This window comes from Cataglyphis hispanica, chromosome 18, assembly GCF_021464435.1.
Source record: "Cataglyphis hispanica isolate Lineage 1 chromosome 18, ULB_Chis1_1.0, whole genome shotgun sequence".
NCBI classification, from domain to species: Eukaryota; Metazoa; Arthropoda; class Insecta; order Hymenoptera; family Formicidae; genus Cataglyphis; species Cataglyphis hispanica.
Window position 1 is genome coordinate 3979193 of NC_065971.1, and position 27432 is coordinate 4006624.

Here is a 27432-nt window from a genome sequence, read left to right on the forward strand (position 1 = left end):
ATTATAAAAATACTAAAAATATTAAAATTATAAAAAAATATAAAAATTAGAAAAATATTTTAATCATTTTATTTTTCAACATTATGTCATATATATAGATAATTTTATGACACCAAAAGTTTAACAAAATTTATGGCATCTATTAAGAATTATTGAGATATATGAAGCTTATGAATTACTAGTAAGTTAGAATTTATTTCAATTTGAATTATTGCAACAAGTATAATTATAAGTACTTAATTGAATTAAATATAAAAATTCAAACATGTATAAGATGTCGATACTATGCATTAAAAGCATATAATTTATCACTATCGGATCAGATCAATTCTTTGCTGATATTTAAATACGCGCTTTTACGAAAATTTTGAGTCAAAATTGAAATTCATGACCGGAGTCGAAATTTATCTTAGACGTATTTTACATAGGTACGTAAATCCGAGTGTCTTGTCTGAATAATAATGCTGGTACGTAGAAAAGAAAGTTTTTCGTCGCGTACCCTTAAGTATAACAAATCTAACGTGAGAATTTTTACTTTTCCCGGTTTGCAATTCTTCTATAGAAAGCGTTGAAATTTCAGCTTATTAATTCAATCTTTTTTTTACCTGTTATTCGCAATGAGCATATTAATTAAGTGCCCGTATGTAAAATTTTTATTACAAGACTATTACAAGACATTATACGTTACTTCAGAAATTTACGACTTCCAAACGAATTTAAAAAAAAACAGAATTTAATAATATAAATTATTTCTGATACAGCACAATATTATATTAATAAATTGCAAAATAGAAAAAGTGCATTATAGGTAATCTCGGTCAGAACCATTGGCATGCATACAATTACCGGATATATGCGACATTTCAAGTGCATTAATTTTGAAAGTTCGTAAGCGAAGCAGAAAAAATTATAGTCCCTTGATTGCGGAAATCGGAATAGTTACTTCGCGTATGCATCTATGTTTTGTGGTTTATAGTTTTGTGTGTCCGTTGTTCTTTTTAATGCTTTCTACTTTCCGCGCACGCGCCTACATACACTCACCTATATTCATTCAACCGCGTACTTTGTGATATCCTAAGTTAATCAGATGTATTTCAATAGATACTTGAATGGCAATGACCTACTTAAATATCAATTACCTAAATGTTTCTAATAATTAGCGCACATGCGATATTCAGTGTCAGCACGCGATATTTGATGAATTTTTTCCAATGAAATCTTGCTTAATCTGTATCATTAATAATTAATTTTTAATGTAAAATAAAAGAAAAATATATGCGCAGCATATTAACAAAAACTTGCAAGAAGAATTTGTTTTAAGTGATTTGTTTCATTAAGCTATTATTATTATTATTATTATTATTATTAGATGCATATACGTGAATTTGGTTTCTTGATCATAGAGATAAGAATTGTGTATGTATAATTTATTGCCTTTCTATGTGCAAATGTTTGTGTACATGTTATAGAGTACAGAAAGTAAAATCAGAATGGAAAGTTGAGTGCAATTAATTCCGAGCATGCTACTCTCTTTGACACCAATGTAAAATCTTGACCTTCGAGAAAAGCAATTGATGGAATCTTATCTTCAAACACACACTGCATGCATTTAAATGCGAGATCATATCTTTTGAATATTATATCCCGAATTTAATTTGGCGCGCGATATATCGCAAATGAAGATCATACTTTAAGATTTTTAATACAGATAAAAAGCTCTATAATTTTTATATTTTTAAAATATATTATTACTTTTCATAATTTAATATAATATATCACACAAGCTGTATTAATAATTAATATAAAAATTAATTTAAATTAAATTTCTCAAGTACTTGCAATATTAAAAAAAGCAATTTGATATTTTTTTATAGCATCAAACGAAAGTATCACTGTTTCTAATCGTTTCTTATCGTTAGAATATCGAGATGAAAGTATCGAATATCGCAATATCGCTGGCATCCTGACAACAGTAGAATGTCCATCGTGCGGGGCATGAGTACGAGATTGTAGAATCTATAATTCGCGACGTGACAACTTTTCAGTTGACAGCGGATAAAGGCGCTCTCGCTTGCTTATTTCTCGTATCGTTCTCGACAAACAGCGATGTATTTGAACTGTCATGCATTTCAGTGAGTTGTAAAAATGTGAATTTTGTCTTGGTAACGAGTCAAATTCTCGAGTCGATTTAGACTATGTGTTGATATTTCGGATGCTGTGTCCATTGCTGCGCACGTGCTCGAATCTCAATGTTGCATCATCTGACAGATAGATTTATACAGATAAACCGCGAGCTCTCAGAGCGGGAGGTAAGAAATCGTCACATCAATCATCAATAAGAGAGGATAATATTCGAATATTTTTCTTATCCGATTTTATAGTTGACAAGGAAAGCATTTGTCTATTGTCTTCTCTTATTGATGCCGGAAATCTCTTGCCTTTATTAAAAGTGCACAGTTTATCAATACAAAGCATGTGATTTACACGATGCTTTTTTTTTACTAGCTATATGTATTACTAGTGCAGTATTACTGATGCATAATGTGATAGATGAGGAAAAGTATATATATATTTTATCTCATCATTTATGGACCGACATTTATTTCTGATTGCTAATATGCTCATATACTGCGCAATAAAATATCTTATTACATCATGTGCTAACACCAATAATAAAAAAAGCATGCTGTAAACTAAGTTTGAGTCTATTCTATAATTTAGAATCTAGTATTATCTGATGCATCATCTTAAACACACATTGTTTCAAGTTTCAAGACGCCACTTGAGGAGTTTCGATATACACAAAAATTCGCAGTTACTTTTAGTGGGAATGGCATTGACATTATATTATAATATTAATATTTCTCTGTTATATATACTTTATTTATTTCCCTAATAGAAATATATATTGATAAGTGATTATCATTGAGATTTCATAAGTTTCGATAAAAAGGTTAGGTGAGAGAATAAATAAATGTTATTCTCTACATTCATGACACATTATTAATTATGATAGCGAATGATTGAGTTGTTTGAGAAAATTTAATGTGATTTTTTTATTTGTTTTAAGCGATAAGTGATTGAGATAATGAAACAGAGATAACTTAAGTGTTAAACGGTGGATAGCACATCACGCGAATACGATATATGACTAGTATGAATCATTTTGATATTGATTTATGCATGTTGGAAGAGTTCTAGGCTTTTTGAAAAATGAGTCCAAGTGAGTTTATTTATATTATAAATTATATTTCATAATTATTTGTTTCTTTTATTCTCCTGGTAGAGAATAGATAAAATTAGCAAATTAATTTTCTATAAAAAAAATCAACATTTTGCACTTCTAATTTTCCCAAGTAATGACTAATAATTTATTTCAGTTAGAATTACTACAGTGGACAGTCTCGATTACCGTTATATTCCCATCACAAAAAACAGCGTTAGTTTAGGTATTAAAGCCAGCCACGATGCAAGGATTGCCTTACGGACACATCTTGGTGGTGACTCCAATGTGTACGAAGTATGATACTTTACTATCACATTTTTACTATAATTTTTCTATATTTATATATATATATATATATATATATATATAATATTAATTTCACCTTGCATTATATAAATTAATTTGTATTACATTAATTAGATTATTATTGGTGGATGGGGAAATACTATGTCAGCGATAAAAAGAAATAATGCAGAACCAGATGTAGCAGAAGCAGATACTAGAGATATATTGAATCCTGATGAGATGTGTGATATTTTTATACAGTAAGAAACTTATTTTTTTTTGTTTCTATATTGGATAAATTTAGAGACAGAGAAATTTATGTTTACATTTCTTGTTTTACATATTTTTAATCTACTTTACAGATGGTCTTGCGATGGATTATTAAGTGTTAGCCGTGAAGATGATTTTGATATGCCTTTCATGTCTTATAAAGACAGAAATCCATTTGTTATAAATTATATAGGAGTTAGCACTGCTTGGGGTGCAACTGGACAATGGATAATCGAAGGTACGTTAATTCATTCCTTCGTAAAAAAACTCTATTTCAGTTACGCGTTTTAAGATTGACAATTGCTAAACTACAGTATAATCAAACATCTTAGACCTCAAATTAATCAAATTAATTAATCAAAATTCTGTAGAAAAAAATTGCCTTAGAAATTTTTTAAAAGTTTATCCTATTATTAGAATGCCAATTCACGTCGCCAGCCATCAGGCAACAATTAGTGGACACGTGCCATTTCTGGGTGGACTTCAACGAAGCTTTTGGATTGCCACGAAACGCGGTGATGGCTTCCGAGGATGGTTTGTACGTCGGTCGGGCACATCACCAAAATACCGTGACACCAGGTGGCATTCGCGATAATATCTGTATCCTCGCGTGGGGCGGCGAAGCCCACGAGAAACGCGAATTTCAAGTATTGTGCGGCAAGGATGTGAACTGGGTGAAATCTTGGGAGGGTAGCGTGCCTCTGCACGCACTGCCTGCCGGCGAGACCGAGGATGGTTACGCTCTGTTTATCGGCAGGGTGCTGCACGAGGGCGTTTACCATATCGGCAAGATACAACCGAATCATCAGGTGTGCTACGTACCGTTGAACGGCCAGGAAATGCCCTATCTGGAATATGAAACTTTAGTCATACACGACAACTACGGAGTCGAGTGTATTGGAAGATAAAGCGACAAGCGATTTAGGAACAGAGCGTATTTATTTTTCCACGAGACATCAACTATATAGAAATATTTTCTATATGCTATAGTAAAAAGATACGATTCTCTCTGTAAGACTTGCAGTTGCATATATATACATTAATAAGAAAATAACTTTTCTTTCTTCTTTTATAGATAAATTTTTTAGCTGATGCAATATAAAAAAATTTTAAAGTACATTTTTTTTACTGTCTTTCATAAGATAACATTGATATAATCATATTAACTTTAATATATCATGTATGATTTCAATTGTAATGATAAAAAAAGACGATTTAGATTGATTCAAACTAAGAAACAAGTTAATTATAAATAAATAACAAATATAAATTATGGAATTTTCTCAGTCAGAATTAGACGAAATTATTTGCCAATAAAAATAAGTATTATTTACAATTGATTAGTAGATATTAATTCACAAATATTTGTTAATAGATAACATTGGATTTATTATTATTATAAAAATAAAATATAATAATTATGATGTATATCTATATTAATGCAGTATGTCTATATACAATTATACAATAATTATATGGTGTTATACATAAATAGGTACAGAGGATTAATTGGATTTTACAATATTCTTATGAGCAAAACTCAAAAATATAATTTTTTTTTTCATAAATAGTGTTTATAATAATTTTCCACATAATATCCATAAAAAATATCTTTGAGATTTACTCATCATAATAATATTGCAAAATATAATTAATCCTGTAACTATTCATATATAACTTCATATAATTATCATACAATCGTATATAGATATACTAAAAGTGAAGATGATGATAATTAATTTTATTTTTAGTTTGACATATATCTACATGCAATTTTTTGTATGATAACTATACATATAATAATTATATAGTAACAATTATAGACTTAATTATACTTTACAGTATTGTTATGATTACCATAACTTAAAGACATATTACTTTTTATAGATGTATAGAAAATTATTATTAAAGATGATGTTGGTTATTCTATTTTTATACATAAATATAAATTCAATGTTATAAATCTTTGTAAATTAGAATCTATTAATCAGTTGTAAAAAGTTAACAAATGATACTTGTATCATTATAAAACTATTACTTTGTTAAAGATAAAAAAAAGACAACCGATAAAAGTATTATAATTTATCGCATCCTATTGTTATAAACTGTATATTATAATAAATAACATCATTGAATCGCGAAATTTATTTTCCGCACAAATACAAAAAAGAAGATATTTGAAATATTCTATAAAGTATTCTGCTAAATATTTTTTAACTATATTTATTTATATATTTTTTAACAGTAAAACTATTTATATACTTAGTTGTATATTAGTTACATACTAGTTATATACTTTTTTGATTTAATAACTACTCAGGGTTTTACAATTAATCTGCAAATAATGGCCAATTTAAAACACTTTACACAGAATCGTAATATTTTATCTATAATATTGTGATATGATAATAAACGAGTTGACAATGAAACGACATGAATCAGAAGAAGCATTTGCATTTAAATTAGTATTTATGACAAGTATTCTATATAGTACAGTATATTCGACAGTATCTATACAAATGCTTCTTTTTGCATCAAGCACTTCTTTTTCATTGCTAAACATATGCTCAGTTGTTAAACACTCATATAGAATGTAATTGTTATTATAAGCAAGGCTGCACAAGTTCTTTTTCTATAGATATAGAATATAACTTTATTGAAGATGCTCTTTCAATAAGAGCATCCTCTATTTTTATTGTTCATGTATAAAAATGACTTGTAATATAAGAAATATATTATGATATCGAAATGTAAGTTTTTATAAAATATGTATTGCAATGATTTCAATCTAATTATGAATTTGATAGAATAACAAAATTTTTATGATAATTTTTAAATCAAATTTCTAATCACATGTAATATCAATTAAAAAAATCTTAATGATTGAAATTTTTCTTGTAGTAGGAAAATTATAGAAGACAAATATGTGAAAATATAATTTGTAACTTGAAATTTTCTTATAAAAATAAGAAAGAAATCCTTAGAAAAAAATCTTTCAAGCACATGTAGCAATAAGGTTTCCACATTAATCTATTATGATAAATATATATTATATATATTTTGCATAATGTGTGTAACACTGTTATATATTTTAGAAATATTAGAAAAATAGAAAAAAATATGTTTTATTTGTGCAAACATATGATAGAAATATTAATTTTTTTGGATAGAATTATCTTTTTGGATAAAGATATGTTAGGATATCTATTTGGAAGATATATATAGACACTCTGTATATTCCATAATATACATACGCACATACAGTAATATTATAATATTTTGTTAATATGCCATAGTGGCATACTTAATAAGTTGTTAAAGCATGTATTATGTTATAATATAGAAATTGATTTTCTGGTAATATTCTGTTACTTTTATATTATATATTGAAATTTATAAAATACATGTAATGTCTTTTTTGTTATATGAAAACAAAGGCATAATTATTTTTGCATACTAAAACTCAGTATGCAATGTGATATTATTTTAATTGTGGATCATTATATGTTAATAAAAATATTTAATTAAATTCTTGATTATCTAATAAAAATAAAAATGTACTACTAATAATTATTAAGCAAATAAAAAGAGCATTTAAATAGAGGAAATTTACAGAAAAAATTATTAAAAGAAAAGTAAGTAATATGAAAATACTTTTTCCTAATTATATTTTGATTCTTGCAAAGATAGCTGCAAGTAGCCTTGTCTTCATCCATACGATGTGTTCATTTGTCACATAAATATAGCATCAGAGAATTAAACAATATTACATATAAATTGATTGGACTAATTATATAATAATTATGCAGTCATCAATAGAATTTTGCATATGATAAATGCTTTACTCATAGTAATTCTTCCTTTTCCTCTCAACAAATGTTCCATGTACCAAAATATATTTGCTATAAAAATTGTATTTATTATTAATTGTGGTAAATGAACACTTCGTTTTTTTTAAAGCCGGCATAAACAACTATGTCGGCGATTAGGATATATTGGTTTTCGAGAAAATAAAATTTCAAAATACTTACATTGGCAGAGCACTTGTTCGTGATTAATATTTCCATAGCTCCTCTTTAATCCTCGCACTTGATATATCCTTAAGCAGGTACTCCTTCCAAAAATATTGCTCACTTTGACCTCGTTCGTTATCACTAATCACACACAAAATGTATCACGAACACGTATTATATATTTCGCGAAACGAATTTTAGCGATCTATTACTTATTCGAGCGCGATTTCAACGCACGATATCAGTTTTTCCGTAATTATTTAAAGCAATGATCCACTCGCGATCTACTCGATTCAGTGGCCGATTATTAACTGACTCGAATGTTCAAAATGCGCGTCGCTGATTGGTCGAGACTTCGCCCGCGCCTCTAAACTATTTCAATTTTATATCGAGCAGTTATACTGTATCCTACGATTTTCTTTTTCACTCTAAACAGAAATAAATCGATGTTAAAATAATATTGTCTCTCTCTCTCTCTCTCTCTCTCTCTCTCTCTCTCTCTCTCACTTATATTAGTAAATAAAATAAACGCCACAGGCATACGATAATGATCCTTCAGATACAGTAAAAGTAAATATACAAAAATAAAGGAACACTGACAAGTATTATCTAAAAAGAGATAAAGGATACGCTCTGTTCTCTTATATGTATATGTGAAAATCAAGGATTGTAATTTCAATAAATTCATATTTCGATGTAGGCAAAAAGAGACAAAACATTAAAAGCAAAAAATTAAAATTTCTGCTCTGAATAACGAGCTCAAAATTATTAATGGTATAATAATTAATTTGTGGGATTTAAAAACTTCTAAATAGCTCCTAATTCTATCGTATTCGTTTTTTTATTGCTGTGATGAGAGAGTCATCTGGATAGGAAAATCGATGCACTACAATATGTCGAAATTGCTCCAATAAGTGAATAAATCTTTAAAATTTGTTTCATGAAAAACATGATAATGCTTGTCGCGTGTTCCACGCGTAATTAGTGACGAACGATTAACAGCCGGAATAAAGATTATGTTCCCGAAATGAATAATTGTTATGTATAATTGTTTAGCATGTGACAAAGTAGAATAGGCCGGTAATCAACATCTCTTGCAGACAGCTTTTCCAATAAATTTCGCGAAGAAAAATGCCCATGGAAGCAATTGCTCTGCGTGTATTCTTCGTATACATTCATATGAATTTTTTATTATCAGGGTCGCATACATATATTTTACTGAACATTAAAAAAAAAATGAATAAAAAATCATTAAATGCATGAAAAATTTTAATGTATAAAATTTACTTTAAATAACGTCGAGAAGATTTCAGGAAAAGTAGTTTTAGGAAAATTATTATAAGTTATTATTTTTGATTCTATATTTATGTATTGATACAATTCTGGCGGATAAAAAAGATGTAAATAAGTTTTTATAAAGAGAATTATTTAATTAGCATTCATGTGATATTAAAATTATGACTCTCACATGATAATAAAATTTAAAATATGAAATCGCTTTGTGCATTTAAATTGCTTTGGAAATCGGCTCTGGACATCCTATGCAATATTGTAACGCAAATATTATGAAGCATCCTTCGTTTCTTATGTTTTCTGATATTTTTTCAAATGAATCAGACGCAGACGAGATTTTACAAACTTGACATGTGAAATCGAGTACGAGTGAACGAACCATGTCTTGCTTGTCGACGATGACAGACGTATTGAAGATGTTGCGCGATTTATAACTTTTGTGTTTGAGTAGGGGTGTGTTCCTTCTGTATATAAAACACGTTAAACGAGAAACTGTTGTCGATTAGATCGCAGACTGTCGAGCCGTGAGTAAGCATAAAGCTTGAGAGAAATCTTAAAGTGAGTTTTTTGCTTTAAAATTAGTTTTTTGCAATTATAATATTTAAAACCTTTATTAATATTTTAAGTAAGAGAATAATTTTAATTTGTAAATACACTGCATTATTTTTTTGAATAGTTATCACTATTGCATTTTTAAATAATAATATTATATGTATTTTATATCTAACAGACACGCATCATAAGATACATAAAACTATTGGCGCCTAAAAGTTCAGAAAAACAAGGAATGTATAAATATTCTCATTACGTAATTATCTTACAGAACAAAATTTTCTTGCGTATGTATATGAGTGTGGATGAAAAAAAAAATATCATTGTATATTATTTATAAAAAAAAACTTATTAGCGACAGAAAAAATCGATATTTTTCAGCACTGTATCACTCATCTCTCTTAACAGATACTTCAGCATGCGCGGAAATTCGTTATTCCTTCTGCTGTTGTTTGTCATCCTGACAAAAGCTTATGTAAAGTCCTGCAAGTACTGGTGCAAGATGAACCATCATCGATACTATTGTTGTCCAAGCGGTGAAAACGATTTCTCACCGGAGCACGGCTGGCATTCCATCTTCTTTCCATGGTTCTGGTTTGGCATCGTCGAATCACACGTCGAACATCCTTGGCACGAAGTCGAGATGAAGCCGAAGCCGAAAAAACAATGCCCGCCCTTGAGGCCCAATTGTCCCAGGATGTACGAGTGGTACAAGCCGCCTAAGTTTTGTGACAACGATCACGAATGTGAAGAATGGGAAAAGTGTTGTTATGATGTGTGCTTGGAACATAAGACGTGCAAAAAGGCGGAATAGAGTTTTTTATCATCGTGATTTCATGACCTGATGATATTTGCAATCAATTCTAAGTTAAATTAAATTTTTATTATATTTGAAAAATTCTATTTTTAATTTGATATTATTATTATTTTTTAGAATGGCTAATTGTAAATAAAGTATAAAATTCTATAATAAACGGAAAATTTTTCCAAATAAAGAAAATATCAATACAATATTTCTACCAATTAGAATATTACAAAACGCGCGCGCATTACACTTGCGCCATTTATTTCTTAAAATCATATATTATTTCTCACTCATCAATTCTAAATTTAAAAATAAAAATGTTTATGGATAACAAAAGTATAATCATATCTATGCAAGTAAATACAATATGTCTTTTGAAAAAACATATCATTATTTATATCATTTTAAAGATAAAAAGGAAGCAAAATAAAATGGAGATAAAGTAGGATATCAAATATAAGTATACAAAGTATTTTGTTTTTTATATTAAAAAAAATTCATTAATTGTAACGTGAAATTGAGATAATTAGCAAAACGATATCATTTGAATGCGGGAGTGAGTTTATCAATTTTCTTAACTATTCTAATTTTCTTTTACTTATAATTTCTTTCCTTTTAATTCACGTCAGCCCTACATGTATTCGTGTTTTCAATCTAAATAAATAAATATTTATAATTATAAATAATTATAATAAATTAATTATTAAATAATATATTAAATAAATTATAAATTATATTATACAATAATTTATTATAATATTGTTATTATTACATATTAATTTTTGAAACGCGTTAATAGAGAAAAATATTATAGGATCATACTTTAAATGATTAATAAATATTATTTTGCGCAATTATTTAACTTGTACGATTAAATAAATCATAAGTTTATCGAACTGAAATGTATCTTGCTGTCACCACTTGCCTTTCGGCTTTGAAAAGAAGCGACAAGAATTTATATAAATCATTGTCCCATGATTATTTTTAATAATTGTCATAATGTATTTAAATCATATTTTAATAATTTTCGATTCCATAGCAGCATTTAGTGCGAGCATCGATGATTTGTTAAAACTTCTGCTGTTCATGCACATCAGTTGTCTCTAAGAGATCATGAGTGACTGTGAACATCGAAATTCGCGCGCTTTTTCCGCGACATCTTCTCGCATTATTTTTCCTTTAATCAACATGAAACTGCCGACGTTCTTTCGAAGACTGTAAGGAAACGTTACGGCGCAGATCGATTCTGAATCATAACGTATTTAATTAGTGAGTAAAGCATAGTAGAAATTATATTTTAATAATTCTCGACTGCATAGCATATAAATCCGGCGTTTGGTAAAGTGCGACATATCATTATTTGTGTTTATGCGCAATCTTCTTGTTATTCCCGTGCCGACAGTCGAGCAAGTAAGTCAATAGCACGATATCGTATTAATTTTCAAGACGCGATTTCAAAAAATGCTAAATCAAACGATCAAGATGCATGTATAAATAATTAGCGAGTATCAATTTGCGCAATTTTTTAATTTGATTAAGCGATTGAATATATCGAGGCGATGGTTATAGAAGAAAATATTTCGCTTTATGCGTTTTATTTACTTGAATAGGAATCGACGCGCGCGAGAGAGAGAGAGAGAGAGAGAGAGAAACGGAGAGATAAAGGGAGAGAGAGAGAGAGAGAGAGAGAGAGATTATTGTCTTATATACATATAATATATATTTACAATAATTATCATGTATTAAAATCATATTTTTAATTTTCAACCACGTAGCATATAAATACGGCATTCGTGTAACCATTGATGATTTGTAAAAATCTTTACTGTGTTCGTGCGAGGTAGTCTTCAGAGATATTGCGTGTGACATAATTGACAGCTAATTGACAATCTGAGATGAAGAGAAGATCTAGGAAAATAAAAGCGTCGGATTCTGAAGGATGGGATAAGAGTTTATTATTTATATATAGTTATTATATATAAATCACGTACGCGCGCATTAATTTGGTTCGTCTATTGGAATTGTTCAAACAAAAAAAAATGGTAAAGAAAGTCTTATAAATTCTCTAAAAGTTTTTATTAAATAGAAAATGATTGTTTTTTTAATTTATAAATTTATTTTGTTACATATTTGCTTATTATTGTACGCATTAAATATAAAATTTAATAATTATTTTCTTGAATGTAATCTTGAATCTCTTCTTGTATATATACATACGTGAAAACAGGAATACTTTCATTTAGATTTTAAATGCACATTAATGTATGTAAGGAAAGTGCATATATGTATATGTTTTGATATATCCATAAATTCATCAAGGATTTTGTCTTCGAATATATACATTCTTATATAAGTGTCTTAAAACTAACATATCATTTACGAAGCAGTATATCCACGTAAATATATTTCAAATTAGAGTATGCAAAAAATCGCTTCTTTTTTTTTTCTTTGCATATAAAGTTCGATTAAAAATTCCGAGTGCAACTTTATTCAAATAATGTTTCTTTTGTGTATTATAAGCACAAACATGCATCGATTCACCAATAATGAGAAAATGTTGGCCAGATGGGAGCCGCAGGCCTTTGAAATACGTAATAATTCCGGCCCGCCCGTCCACTTTTAACCCTCGTGAGATTTCAAGGCCTATGGTTGGCTCCGGCACGCGTATAATTGAGCAGAAATTCATCCGATTATCTGATTATTTCAATCTTGCAAGCTAAATGGGGCCCAAGGGCGCCAAAACAATTTAGATAAGGCCCGTTGAAATGCGTGTAACAGATGCCATGCAGTCTTAAGTGAAGAGCTTAACGGCCTTTCAGGGCCATTCGATTGTTTACAGTTTATACCATTTGAGCTTTCATAATGAAATAAGTCTCCGATGACACGGCGATAAACCAAAAGCCAAAGTGACAATTTAAAATGATTCCGCGATATCTGCAAAAAAGAATGTTATATGAAGTAACTATTTGTATACTTTTACGTTTAAATATTTAATATGTTTAAATATTTTATCTCCTCTCTCTCTTTCTCTTTTTCTCTTTATATTTTTATATTTAAATATGATAAAATAAATTGTATTTTTTTAAATAAAATAAGAAGCATATTTTGTTAATCTTAAATTGCATATCACAATAAAAAAAGATATACGAGATTTATTATCAAAATCAAATCTGGCATGTCAAATAAAATGGTCATAATTCATAGGCTGTTTAAAGATACAAAAGTGAACGAGACTGACAGAAATTAAGTTTCCAAATTATCAATACACAGCATCTGTCATCGGTCAGAAATTCCTTAGAAAACACTTGCTCTTTCATTTCGGATAGTAGCCGACCTGCCAAAGATGAACCACTTAATGAGAGGCGAAAGAATAAAAGAGAGAAAAAGAGAAGGAAAGAGAATAACAAAAAAGGAAGCCAGAAAGAGGAAATAAGTGGCAGGTGCTCGAGATAGGTACGGCATACCACCGCTATGGATCTTTGTCGGTCAATACTTACCTCCCGCGTATTTCCAATCCTGTTGAAACATCTTTTCTTCGAGGTTTCTTGCCTCGGTGATGTTAAAACAATTTTGTCATATTTATGTTTTTTCAACATGTCACAAAGACAATTTAAAAATTTTTATCATTGGAGTCTTTTCAATGGATATCCTGTTGAGAACGAATATAACATACATATTCTTCAATTTTTTAAAATGATCTTATTGCTAATATACAGTAATAATCTTAAATAAAAATTTATTTAAGAAAATTTTTATTCGATAAAAATTATTGGAAAAAGATTAACTTTAGAAACATGCATGATGTAAAATATAATGATTATAAAAAAATAAACAATTAACTCTTTATTGCTTATGTAATGCATTATGTAAATTTTATTTCTTGTTAAAATATTATTATACACGAATAAATTATTATCAATGTAAAATTTTTTTTAAGAATGAATATATACTAGGAAGACTATATATTTTATAAAAAATATTATATATATATATATATATATATATATATATATATATAAACAACATCAAAACGTAACAAAAATGGTGTTAAAAATTGATTTTCATAAATTTTATGGTTTGTATTTAATCGCATTTACGTGGTTCTATAATACGTGTTGAAAAATCAAAGAATATGTTTAAATAAAGTTTTTTTTTATAATATCAAAACCAAGATAACAAAATCAAAACAGAAACTATTACGCAAAACACGAGTTTTTATATTAAAGCCATAAAATTTTGTTTAGCTTGTGCAGATTTGAAGGTGAATGAAACATGAGAAACTGGAAATATACGAGTTTATTCCTCGCAATAGGAAGGAAGGAATTGTGTTATGTTGGTCAACTTCAAAGAATGACATTCCAAGGGGACCATGCGTTCAATATTCAACAGCATTGTTACTCTTTGGCCTTTGGCAGTTAGTTCCGAGAGTAAGGAAGGACCGGCCACTGTTCGCTTTACTACAAGCTTGTAACCTGCTACTGTGACCGTTAGGTGAGTTTCCAGTCTCCTGCCTTTTCTTACAAATCTCTAGCGTTTCACATAAAGCATTTCGTAGTCTCGTCGGATTTCGTTGTCAGATCCGACTGCGAGTAGACGCAAGAAAACCAAGAAGGAAGAGAATTTACAGATACAGTTGTTGCTAAATGCTACGCGATAAATATAAATGCATGTAAATGTGAACATTTTTACAATTATTGAAATTAATATTTGATGAAATATTTTATTATAAATATAAAAAATTTTGATCTCCCTCTTTCCTTTCTTGTTTTTCTTTCTCTTTCTCTCTATTTTTGATAAATACCAAGTTTGAATTTAAATTTGGTCATGGTACATAATTTCCTGTTGAATACTAACGAGAAAATTATATTATCTCCCAAAAAATCTTTTCCAAGAAATATTTGAAAATTCTTCAACAAAGATGTTAATCTAACATAAGAAAGATTTCTCAATTCCGAGATAACATCTCGGTTCATTCGATAAACTTGTTATTTTTTTTTCTCTAAGAAAGACATAATGTATCTAACTATGTGGAGCTATTTCGGATAAACTATAAGCTTTTGCATTAGTATCGATGCTAATCTTAATACGAATTTCTATATAAACCATAAAATAATATCTAAATCGTTTAAGTGCGTCCGGGACAGTTTTGATATTATTTATTTTTTGACATTTCATTGCTACCGATCAGAACAGGATTGCGAAGGAAACGTGATTTGAGCGCTCAATGGATTGCGGCAGGAAATCCTATGCCTTTACGGATTTCAATCTTGTTGTTCATGCATGGCACAAGGCATATCGAAGGGGTTGAGAAAATGAGAATGGAACTGGGATCAGGGAATGGGAATGGAATCTGAAGCTGCCCGCCCATCCTCTCCCTGTCTCATACGGATACGTCCGGTATGTTCATTCACTGATCCTGTCCATTCATATTCTCCGTTTTCTACGCCCAACATTGTTGCATCTAAACTTACCTGAACCATTCGATTCAAATTTCCATCGAGATGCTATAATAAGATAATTTTGTATACATATAATAACTATCCCTTCTAGCCTATCTTTTAAAAATATAAGAAATTATATATAAAAAAAGTAAAAAATATAAGTAAAAGAATTTCACTTTTATTTCTATATTTGTATATATATGTCATAAATGTATTTATATATACTTATATTTTATTCTTGTCAATTAATGCAATGTAAACTAATTATATACAAGATATTCTATACTTTAAATATTAATATTAATCATTTTATACGACAGGAGAATGTGAATAAGATAAAAAATTTATATTACAATTATTTTATTATAAATATCTTGCAAGTCGCGATTGTTGAATTTTTCATCACTGAGAAGATTAGTTGGATATTTCTCTGTTGCTGGACTATCCTTTATCGACAAATACAATATTTCTACCGCAAATATTTTTTCTGTAAAATGTACATCATGCATCGGTGAACTTTGTTTCGTATATACATATATCATGTGATCAATCCTATTTTCCAGACCATTTCACGAAGCCAATACATCGCCAGGCAGACTTTATTCAGGCGGAAGCTATTAATATAAATTGTTTAGGAACCAAAAAATATTTTTAATTATAAAGAAAGAATATATTTATTTATAATTGATATAATAAATTCCGCGATTCGAACAAAAAGATTATTTGGAAGCAAAATATCTGTCTTAACTATTTATTTTTTAATTGCAAATAATATAGTATATAATAATTAATGTATATAAAAATAGTAAAATTTTACGCAATTATATATATTTTTAAAGATTATATAAAAGTAACAATAATGTAAAAGTAATAATAATGCTATTAGTAATAATAATGCTATTTTAATCACTTGAATCTCTTAAACATGATTAATATCATTAATTTAATTACATTACAAAACATTTAATACAATATATTAATCCTAGGCTTTGGTTTCCCATCACGCATCGCAGTCTTCACATGGCAAAGTGCATATGAAAATCGGAGTGATATTGATTATCGATTCAGATTGCGAGCTGTGAAGTCTATCATTAATTATAATCACCTATGCATATTCTTCAAACTCGTTCAGCATTTGACTCGACAGAAAAGCTGCACATAATCATAAAAGGTATGATTATTTATATTTTTGACAACATAAAAAATGCAATTTTTATTTTTGTATAATTGTGAATTAAATTTAAAACTGATAGTTATATATAGTTCGCCTAAATATAAGTTTTATTTGAATTAGTTTTATTTGAATAGTTGATAGCTATATATTTTGTTAAACGCGTGATAAAAAGATAAATAAATAAAAAAATAAATAACTCTCTCTCTCTCTCTCTCTCTCTCTCTTTCTCTCTAGAGGCTTTGTTTTTTTTACTGTTCATCGATATCCGCGTAATTTAACTCTTTGACGGTGGGAATTCTTTCAGCGTTCAGAAGTTAATTCAATGTTATAAACAAAGATAATAAAGCTGATATTAATCAAAAAGATAATACGCCTGAGAATTAAAATTACAGTTTATTATTATTTGTATATATATATGTGTGTGTGTGTGTCTGTTGATAGTTAATAGTGATTATTTACATTCCGTTATCGTATCTGAGCGATGTCAAATAATGTTTACATACTTTTCAATATCTTTCTTATTTTCAATATCTGTCTCATAAACAGAACACATTAATAAATTTATATTAGTATAAAACTTCGTTTATCATTACAATTAGTTAAATGTACAATAATAAAGTTTGATTAAACATTTTAACAATATCTTATATACATATATTATCTCTCTTTCTTTACTTTCGGCAACAATGTTTGACAACTTAAAATTTCATAGGTACACAAGAACAGAAAAGAAAGAAGTTTTTCGGAAACACCGAACGAGAACCCTTGATCCCAGCACCGCGTCGACTCCAATTCAGACATAATTGATGCGTCGACCGCACACGCGCTCGTGCGACGAGGAAGGGAGACGACTAGGTGGGGAGGCGCCTGCCGAGTGCCGAGCCGAAGGAAGAAGAGCAGAGAGAAGGGGGATCAGTAGCGGCACGCATGACGCGGAACTCGGAAGAGTGGTGCTCGCGCATTCATTCTCATTCGCCTGCGAGCCGCTGCGCCGTACGGTCGCGTTTTCTCCACGTAAATTGACAGCGTGCGACAGGCGGGCAATCAGCCAACCAGCCGGCTTTTTGACGAGCGTTATCATCCTCTCGCAAGAGAGATCGGTGATTATCGCACGCATGAGCCGACAGACAGCCTTTTCTTTTCCTCGCGCGAACTATCGATAAAAAAAATAAAACAAAAGAAAGAACGGATTGCTGTCAAAGAGACAAGGAGACAGTTCGGACTGACAATCGTCGTTCCGTTATCGAGGGAAACCGGCGTGACGCCGCTCGTCGTCGGAACGGTACCCTGCACGCTTCTGCACGGTGAAATTAGCGTGGAAAGTACCTGCACGCTCCGTTTCACCTCGCGAAGATTGAGAGAACAGAAAACGGGACGCTCGCAAGCTCGTAAACTGAAGCTTTCTTTTGAAATTCACACGGGTTTCACGCGATATATCGCTGTAATATCTCGGCTGCGATTATATTCGCCCGTTTGACTATTCGTCGCGTAGTGTTTGGAACTGAAACAGTGTGGATTAAGTGTGCTGTGACAGCTGCGGAAATACTTCCGGGGAAAATGGAGCCCACAAGGATCCTGCTGCTGATTGTCCTTCTCCATGCCGTCAGCTGTCAGAGTGAGTACCTTTTTCAATCTTCATATATTTACACAAATCGTTTGTAAATCGAGTGTCGTGTGCCGCCGAGGATTATCACATGATTAGATCGCATCATTCTGTAATTTACGTGTAAGCTGGCATTAGCGGCGTATCGGGTGATCAATGTTCAAAGCTCGATTCTTCCTTCGATTATGAGATAAAGTAATAAAGAGTATATCGCGTTAATTCAGCGCAAAATTTAACGAGCGATTTGTCGACGTAGTCAAAATAGAATGATTAAAGCATAATTGTAGAGTATGAAATTTTTGTTGGTTAAAATATTTAAAAGACACTTTATAATTGTGGGTGCGCGTTTTATTTTTGATTTCATATTTTGTCAAAGAAAAATTATATAAGTTTTTTCCGAAAGAAATTTACGCCAATATTTTTTGTTTTTATCTTCTTTTTTAATAATAAATTTGCATTGACATACAATATAATAAATTTACGTACAAATTATTAATCTTTATTTATCGTAATTAATTAAACGTACAAAAATAGGCATTATTATACGAAATTTATAGCGATGTCAAAATTAATCGCATTAATTGTACACAATGAGAGGAGAAAACTTAATGTCCGTATTATACTTTGTTATCTATGTATTATTTCGGTTTTGGGATATAATAATTGCGTCATTCAACGAAAAGCTTTCATTTCTCTTAGCTTTTCAAAATTCCTGTCTAATTTACTCCTCGAAAAATATGTAGCGTAACGAGATCAGTATTTGGTTCGCGATATATATCCCCGACATTTCTCTGCGGGCTGTCCATCGATTGACGCAAATTCACGGTAATTATCTCGAGGGACGTAGGTTACGTACGGAAGCGCCAGCATCGTAATTTGCGTGGTAATGACACATTTTCGCTCGTGTCGCGGTTCAGTGAACCTTTTGTGAGAAGCATCGAGGGGTGGGGGGTGGGGGAGGGGGAGGCCCCCCGATCTATTCCATCTACCGGCGCCACTCCCGTCGGGGTGAATTCGTTCCTTTCGGTTTCGAGATATATCTACCCGCTTCTTCCTCATCGACCAAACAAATTTTATTCATAGGACGCCATTCCTGTCGGCGCATTCCTGTCAACTCTTTTTATTTCATCATTACGAAATGCGCACTGCGACTAGTGCAATCGAATATGCTACGACTTAATTGATCGTGTAAGAATATCATGACGACTTAATTGTCTGTGTAAAAAAAAATCATGATGATGCGCATCAGCATTTTATCAATCGAATAATTTAAACTCGGGCAAACGATATAACTGAATAAATTCTCTTACGTCTAATAACATCTAAAAACATTAAGTAAAATATAATCTATATATTCTCAAAACACGCGAGAGAAATAAACTTATATATGAGATAATTTATATCTTTCTCTTTTATTAAAAAATTTTAATCTTTTACGGATTTACTGATAACATTCTAAATAATAACATAGTAATGTTTTTTTAATCAATACTTAACCCATAACATTAAAAAATTGTTTTTTTTTCTTATGTCAACAAATGGCGATAAGAAAATAATACAGAGAAACAAATTTATATATGAGATAATTTATATCTTCCTCTTTTATTCAGAAACTTTAATCTAGATATTTAATGATAACTGCTTTCTAAATAATAGTAAAATTTTTTTAATCAATACTTAACCCATAACATTAAAAAATAGTTTTTCTTTTCTTGTGCCAACAAACGGCGATAAGAGAATAATACATGCAGTGGTAATATATTTGCTGTAAAGAAAAGTCTGTAATTATGTAAACATGAGCTAACGGTATTGTAATTATTGCACTTTCAACGAGAGGCTTTGCTTAGCGGCTTCTTATTCGTCCCGCGTACGCCGTTAAAAGCAGACTAGGCGTAAAAGAGCGGACATCGGTCGGAGTAGAAACGAAGTTACGAATGCAGATTGCAAGTCACGATCGGAATGTCACGGTGCGCACGTGGGTTGCACCTTACGTTGCACCATAACAGTCTATCGAGCCACGCCAGTCCAAGTCTAGAATCCGTTGGATTATTATCGTGTGTATCCTAATAGTTTTTATATTACTCTTTACACATATATAGAGATTGTTGAGCGATGGAAAATTTTTTTAACTTTTTAAAAGAGAAATACAATTCTTATACAGAATATTTCTGAAATACGGATTTTCAAAATCTTTTACATAATTTAAAGATAAAAATGATCACATCAGTTTTTGAAAACTTCTTCTTTGAATTAACATTTCTCTTTCTCTATCATATAGTTTTCAAACTACTTGCAATTTGATTTCGTACATTGTAACAAAATTGCATTACCGTATATAATGAATTATCAATCATTTTATATATCTGTTTGTAAGATAATTGTATTAATATCGAGAATTTTTTAATAAGTTTGGTAGTCCATTTTCTAGTTTATGTACAATCATTATGTACAATTATCACATTTAATTTTATAAAGTTATTAATTTTTTTATATCCGTGTAAATATTATACAAATATATATAAAACATGAAAGAGATAAATTTTCAGGACGTTTGCAATCGGCGACTATATAGTTTTACTACATAAAATTTTTCGTGACTATTTGACAGTTTATGAATTTCACAGTCTTGAACAATACGGAGATATTGTGTCAGAAAAATAGCAATAATAGGAACGCTATTGTACGTTTTCCAAATCTTCTCTTAAGAAATGGATTCATTGTCTCCTTTAAAATATAAATCCATAGTGGCAAAGTGGAAAATGTCGAAGCTTAAACTTCATAAAGATTTGCGCGCCACGTTTTTTGGAGCGATTTGTGAAAGAAATATCACAAGTGATTATGCGGGAAACGATTTATGGGCGAATTTGTATATACTATGGCACTATGGCATTGTGAAATGACAATGGTGTTCACAAAACGACGAGGTATTTTCCTGAATGAGCAAACCTTCTATGTAAACCTGCAAAAATTTTAAAGGGATCTTTAAAACGAACTCCGCACACTTTCTTCTCTCTCTCTTTCTGTCTTTTAGCACCTTTAGATCTTTAAAGAAATACGGCACGTTTTTACGCCTTTTAAAGTTCAGGTAAAAGGTTTGTTTGGTCACTCTATAAAATATACAGAAAATCTGGTGGGATATAGAAAGGATACAGGAAGACAGAGAAAAGCTGCTTCCTTTCGTCAATGTGTTTTAGTATCGCTATTATTATTCCGATGTTAAGAATGTCAAGTGCACTTTTGAGTATAAAAATGCAATAATATTTTGTTTGCACAATATTTTTAGATTAATCAAATCATAAGTATCATGCACATGACGTGATTAATTTTATTTGAAAAATTCAAACATAAGCATATTAAAAAACAATGTTTTCAGTATTAATAGATATTTTGAAATATTAAATTATACGCGTTTTGAAAATATCAAAATTTCCTTTAATATTACAATATTATTTAATTTTCTTGCATTACAATTGCATTGCAATTAGAATTTCAAAGATATTAAACCGGGAAAAAATTGCGTTTTTGAATAAAAAGCGAAAAAAATTGACGCGTAAATCAATCTTGCTTTTTTCATTGATTATAGTCCGTGTATTGTATTCGGAATAATTACAACTTTATTTAACTAACTAAACACTCTACAAGGATGTAGTTATGGTGAGAACACTATCTTGTCAATTCTTCATCGGATTAAGTTAACGAGTCACGATCGCGACAGTCATTCTCATCCACGGTAGATAATCTTGATTCATAAGATCCTGAGACTACCTTTGTGATCGTAACCGCCAAGGAAGGCAGGCAATATTTTAGAAAAAAATGTATGATAAAAGCAAACGAACATCCTTGAGGAATATATAAATAAATTTTAATTAATTATTTTTACATTACTTTTATCTACCGTATATTTTTAAAATTTTTATGAACAGATAAGATAATAAATTTTAGGAATAATATTTAATTTTAATTTTTAGGAATTGATAATATTTTTAGTTTTAGGGATTGATAAAATTTTTATAATAGGATATTAATTATGATGTTAATGTAAACAGAATATTTATTAATGCTATAATAGAGAGTGCGCTGCAAAAAATCTGAGAAAGAATCGGGATACTACAATCGTAACTTTGTCTGCATGAATATTAATAATTCTGTTGCTCGGTTAGTCATGCTTAAGACTTGTCTTCGCAGAACTCTCAGGTGATTCTGTATGCTTCAGTAAGGTCTTTATTCGCACTCTTTGGCGGTCAATGTTTTCTAATTCAAGCTGCCTGATCTCATACCGTGGGGTGCTAAATTTACGCCTGAGTCGTTGATCATCATTGACGAGTTGCAGTTCAATGTTCAATAACAGTAATTCGTCTGTGTTTATTTTAATCTTGAATGTTACGCATTTAAATCACTAAAGGTGCAGAAATGTTTCGGAGAAATATCATTTTATACATTCGTTTTATACATAACTATTAAATATCTATAAATAGGTGATTCTTAAATAAATATTAATCGAAAAATGAAATTAATAGCGATATTTTTTGGGGCGATTTATATTTTAAAATTTATATGGAAAAAATTATATTATTTTATATATTATTTTTTATTAAATGTTTTGTTTCTTTCATAAAATCATTTTGTTTAAAGTTTTCGATTTTGATTGACTAGAGTATATTATTGCCTATGAATAACATATAATTATCACATATATAAATAAATGATACTTGTTTTGTAAAATTGTTTTATAAAATGAATAATGATTTATTTCGTTGAATATGTGAATAAAAATCGAAAAGATTGTACATATATTGTATCACTTTTTTAGAAAGCAATACGTTTTCTTTCATCTATGTACAAATAGACGATATAACGATAATTTATTTGCCATTTTTTTATCGTGATAGTTTGATAAAAATATTCAAACGTGATTATCATCGACACAAGGCAAAAGTAACTTTTTTTTGATATGCCGAAACAAGGCGAGATTCTTAGTCGCCGCCGTCAACTCAATTTACACCTTCGCGCTTCGAAACTCGGTAAAAAAGGGCTCTCGAGAAGCCATTAAGACGGACCCGAAAATGTTGCTCTTCGCGAGGGACTCGAATCCTCGACGCAGGTTATTTCGATCCTCTCTGATTCAAGGATGTATCAAGGGCGGCTGCAGCATGTTCGGGAGATAACGATTCATTCTCTCGGCGATTGCCGACGATGACTCGTCGGCGAATCGGCAAAAGAGAAGAATAAAACTGTGCGACGTGTATATTTTAAGATTGTCGATGGTCCCCTTGAATCGATAAAAATATAAGACAAATATTTATTTTTTTAATAATATAAACAATCTTTTCAATATCTGTTCTCATATATATATATCCGATGATTGGAACGTAACAATCAAAATAAGAAAATTGAAAACCGCCGAATAAAATATTATTCATTTTTGAGCGATTTTATAAAACATTTAATCATGAGTAATTGTACATTACTCATAGATGATAAGATGGATAGTCTCATCAGCTAAAGACAAAGTCAAAAATTTCAAACAAAACAATTTTATAAAACAAAACATTTAATTGTGTAGTAATTATAGATTATTCATAGACGATAAGATAATTTTGTCGATCAAAAACAGTGACATTCCGTCGATGATTCTACGAATTCTATCGTACTGAAATTAAAAACACGCCTATCCGTAAAGTAATAATTATTCAAGGTTGAAAAGATCTTTCTTGTCGAGAGAAAGAACGAAACGATATCGCCGAAAGATCTCGTGATCTTAAATACCTAACAAACGATGTAATTATTGGCTGCTTGGTCAAAGAAATTTTGACCACCCGGTTGTCTTCGAACGCGCCTAATCTATTTTTAAATTGGATCAATTAAGTAACCTTGTCAGAGGAGTTCGATTTAATTGACTGAGTCAAAAGATGATAGCATCTTCAGCCGCAGATTTATTTGACAAAGTATGGTCGAGTGGTGTAGATCTAAAAGTTTATCAATAGAAATTCTTTTTAAAAAATAAGTAAAGTATAATGTATGTGCGTTTAAACACGCACATTTATACGCAAATTAATTCATTATATTTAATAAAATAATATTTTTATTTCTTTATTTGTATCTTTTTCAAAATTCAAAGTTATAGAAGAAAAATAATAGAAGATGTTATTGAGTTAATTAGGAAGAAGTCTGACGCGGTAAACAGTACCCAATTTGATTGTTATTGTTTATGTTCTTAATCTTTATTCGAGTATTTTGGTCCTAGATTTGGACGATCTATATTTGATATAAGTATAATAATATTTTTAAATGACAAAAGCTAGATTACCTTGTACTCTTTAAATATAATAAAATAATTAATAGTAAAATATATAATTGAAATAATAATGTAATAGAAAATAACAAACTCTTAAAATCTTTTTTTTTTGTAATTCTAAAGTATATATATTTAATCTAGTAAGCAACTGAATTTTTTTATGAAAATATCCGCGAATTACGCGATATAAAATGTTCATAAGATAAATCCCGCATGAGATCAAATTGGACAGGTTTTACAAGCGCAACACGATGCAGCAAGGGAACGGATAACATGGGACAGATCGAAAGTCGGCAGTATACGGCGGCGTCGCGCGGGTTTAATTCGCCCCGCTGCCTCAATGGCACCTGTCGTCTCCGGTTGGCGGTGAGATGACTCGCGGCCACAATGTTACCGCCATTAATCACGATCGTCGAATGCATCGCGCGCCGTCTCGTCGTCGCCCGACGTGGTGGTTTCTCGCCTTGACGAGCCGGCTTGCCCCCTCCCTCGTCGCCGGATCGTCTCGTTCTTGCCGTGTATTCCTGCCGTCATCCATCATCGCGCTGGCGACAGCCGCGCGGTATCAAAAGCTGCCCCGTTTTTGGTTGGGTATACAGTAAAGAGTCGGCCGGCATAGAATTTACGAGATCCGCGGATCATGAAGACGAAACGCGCGGGCCATTAGGACGGCGGTTCTCAAATGCTGAACCACTCAGTTTGTAATTTGAAAGAAATTTTTTTTTTTTTTAATAGAGCTTTCATAAATTTCTCGTAATGTGTCAAATTATTTTTATCACGACACACACGAATGCGCTGCTCTTTGACGTTCAATTGAATACTAGTTGCATTTTCCACATGAAATATAAATTTGATATCGTCATGTAAAAATACAAATTTTTCTTAGAGAGACTGATATGGTGTACGATAATTATTTCTGTATTAGTTTAAAAGCTTAATTAAGTTTGAGCACCATTACATTATGACGTATGCCGAGCGGCCATTAAGAAAATAGATCAAGTTTTCGCTCAAGTTTCTGGATTGAGTTCCCACCCTACGTGTTAAACCATTTCGCGAGGAGCGGCGCGGCGCCGGCGTAAATCCTTTGATCAGATGATGAGTTTCAACTTCTCGATATTTTTCGGATTAAGCGAGGCAAACGTTCTCTGCTTGTGTTACATAAAATTTTAATATTAGAACGTTGAATATTATATACGTTTTTTTTTCTCGAATGCAATCACATCTTACATTTATATATTTATAACAACATGTTTTGTATTAATGATGTTCGAGATCTTTTACAAAAAAAAAATTATTTTTTTAAATATTTTATAGGATAAAATTTAATAATAAAATAAAATTTTATAATAACATAAAATAATAAGATTTTTTAAAATATTTTTATAATAAGATAAAAATAAGGCAAGAAATCTTAAAGCTGATAGAATAGATGGTTGAAACACCTCGATAAAACCTGTTGTTCGCGCTTTTAATGAGATCCGCGTGCCGTCACGTTGCACGCGTGTGGCTAGACCATATCTATATATAGTTTAGATGATGAAAAGGCAAAAATCGCGATCCGATCGATTAGGACGGATTAACATCATCGAAATAGATCAGGATGCAGACCGCCTGGTATTTCTCCTTCCGCGGCCAGGAAATTAAAACCATTTCCAGGGCAATTTCCTGCCTTCTAGTATATACGATGCCCTCACTCCGCCCTTTCATTCTCGCACGACGAAAGGGCCATCGTGATACCAATCTAGCCGATCTTCAGGGTGCGCGGAAAGAGCAGATGCAACATGCAGCTCCTCTTTCGATCAATCGATATAAGTGCACCTCATTGAACGTGAAAGCGATACATTAATTTTCGTTATGTTTCTTGTTCCTTTAAATATTGAATTATTGAAATTTTTTATTTGAAATTATTTATTGAAATTTAATATAGATATTTTAAGATATTTAAATGGTTAATAAATTTTAATAAATTTATATTAAATTTATTAAATTTATTATATTTAATAAATTTATACAATTTAATAAATTGTTGTAAATATTAAATCGAGATTCTCCTTGTAATTATAATCGAATTTTAATTCAAGTGAATTTAGTAGCTATATTGACTTAATATATTCCCTTTATTTATTTAATTTAATTATGTTATTTCTATTTCACTTGTATCTTTAATTTAACTTTGTTCTTTTTATTTTAGTATGTTATTTATTACACAGTATTTTATTTTTATTATATCTCATTAAAATAAATATTTAATATATAGAAGTCGGGTAAATTTCCATGTGGTTGTTCATGGTTTAGAATGGAGGGGCATCGTGGGCGGCCAAATTCTGGTTCGCGTATTATGGTGTACATCCCTCCTTTGAAGAAGCTCGGATCGTATCAGAGCTCTTCCTTGGAGAGTCAGCCCTTGAAAATTCTAAAGAATATCTCGCACGGGAGGTCCTCCGTTTTCATTGGATCTCTAAAGTGTATCCTGCT

At 30.4% G+C, this 27432-nt stretch overlaps 4 protein-coding genes across 6 annotated transcripts in view; 3 read left to right on the top strand and 1 right to left on the bottom strand.

Annotated features, from left to right (window-relative positions):
* The window catches only part of LOC126856260 (uncharacterized), a 155236-nt gene extending 147389 nt beyond the window's left edge, over positions 1-7847 (bottom strand). Inside the window, exon 1 of the mRNA XM_050604634.1 lies at positions 7813-7847. The gene's annotated coding sequence lies outside the window, so the exon portion shown is untranslated. The remainder of the gene's footprint in view (positions 1-7812) is intronic.
* LOC126856294 (uncharacterized) lies at positions 2721-7785 on the top strand. The gene is given in 7 exon segments (XM_050604694.1): positions 2721-2953; positions 3071-3198; positions 3201-3223; positions 3385-3520; positions 3647-3771; positions 3874-4019; positions 4199-7785. Coding segments are annotated over 6 exon segments (972 nt in total). The 5' UTR covers positions 2721-2953; positions 3071-3147; the 3' UTR covers positions 4690-7785.
* Positions 7848-9877: 2030 nt separating the features above from the next.
* On the top strand, positions 9878-10862 carry LOC126856324 (uncharacterized). The gene is made up of 2 exons (XM_050604739.1): positions 9878-9895; positions 10048-10862. Exon 2 carries the CDS (start codon positions 10058-10060, stop codon positions 10451-10453), a length of 396 nt encoding a protein of 131 aa, XP_050460696.1. The 5' UTR covers positions 9878-9895; positions 10048-10057; the 3' UTR covers positions 10454-10862.
* Positions 10863-14820: 3958 nt separating this feature from the next.
* The window catches only part of LOC126856262 (uncharacterized), a 60161-nt gene continuing 47549 nt past the window's right edge, over positions 14821-27432 (top strand). Inside the window, exons 1-3 of one of the 3 annotated variants that reach the window (XM_050604638.1) lie at positions 14821-14935; positions 16872-17056; positions 17772-18674. In XM_050604638.1, the coding sequence (XP_050460595.1) occupies positions 18617-18674 (58 nt within the window). In that variant the 5' untranslated portion in view covers positions 14821-14935; positions 16872-17056; positions 17772-18616. Of the gene's footprint in view, positions 14936-15636; positions 15842-16871; positions 17057-17771; positions 18675-27432 lie in introns of those variants that run through there. The other 2 variants (XM_050604637.1, XM_050604639.1) reach the window with 2 other exon arrangements.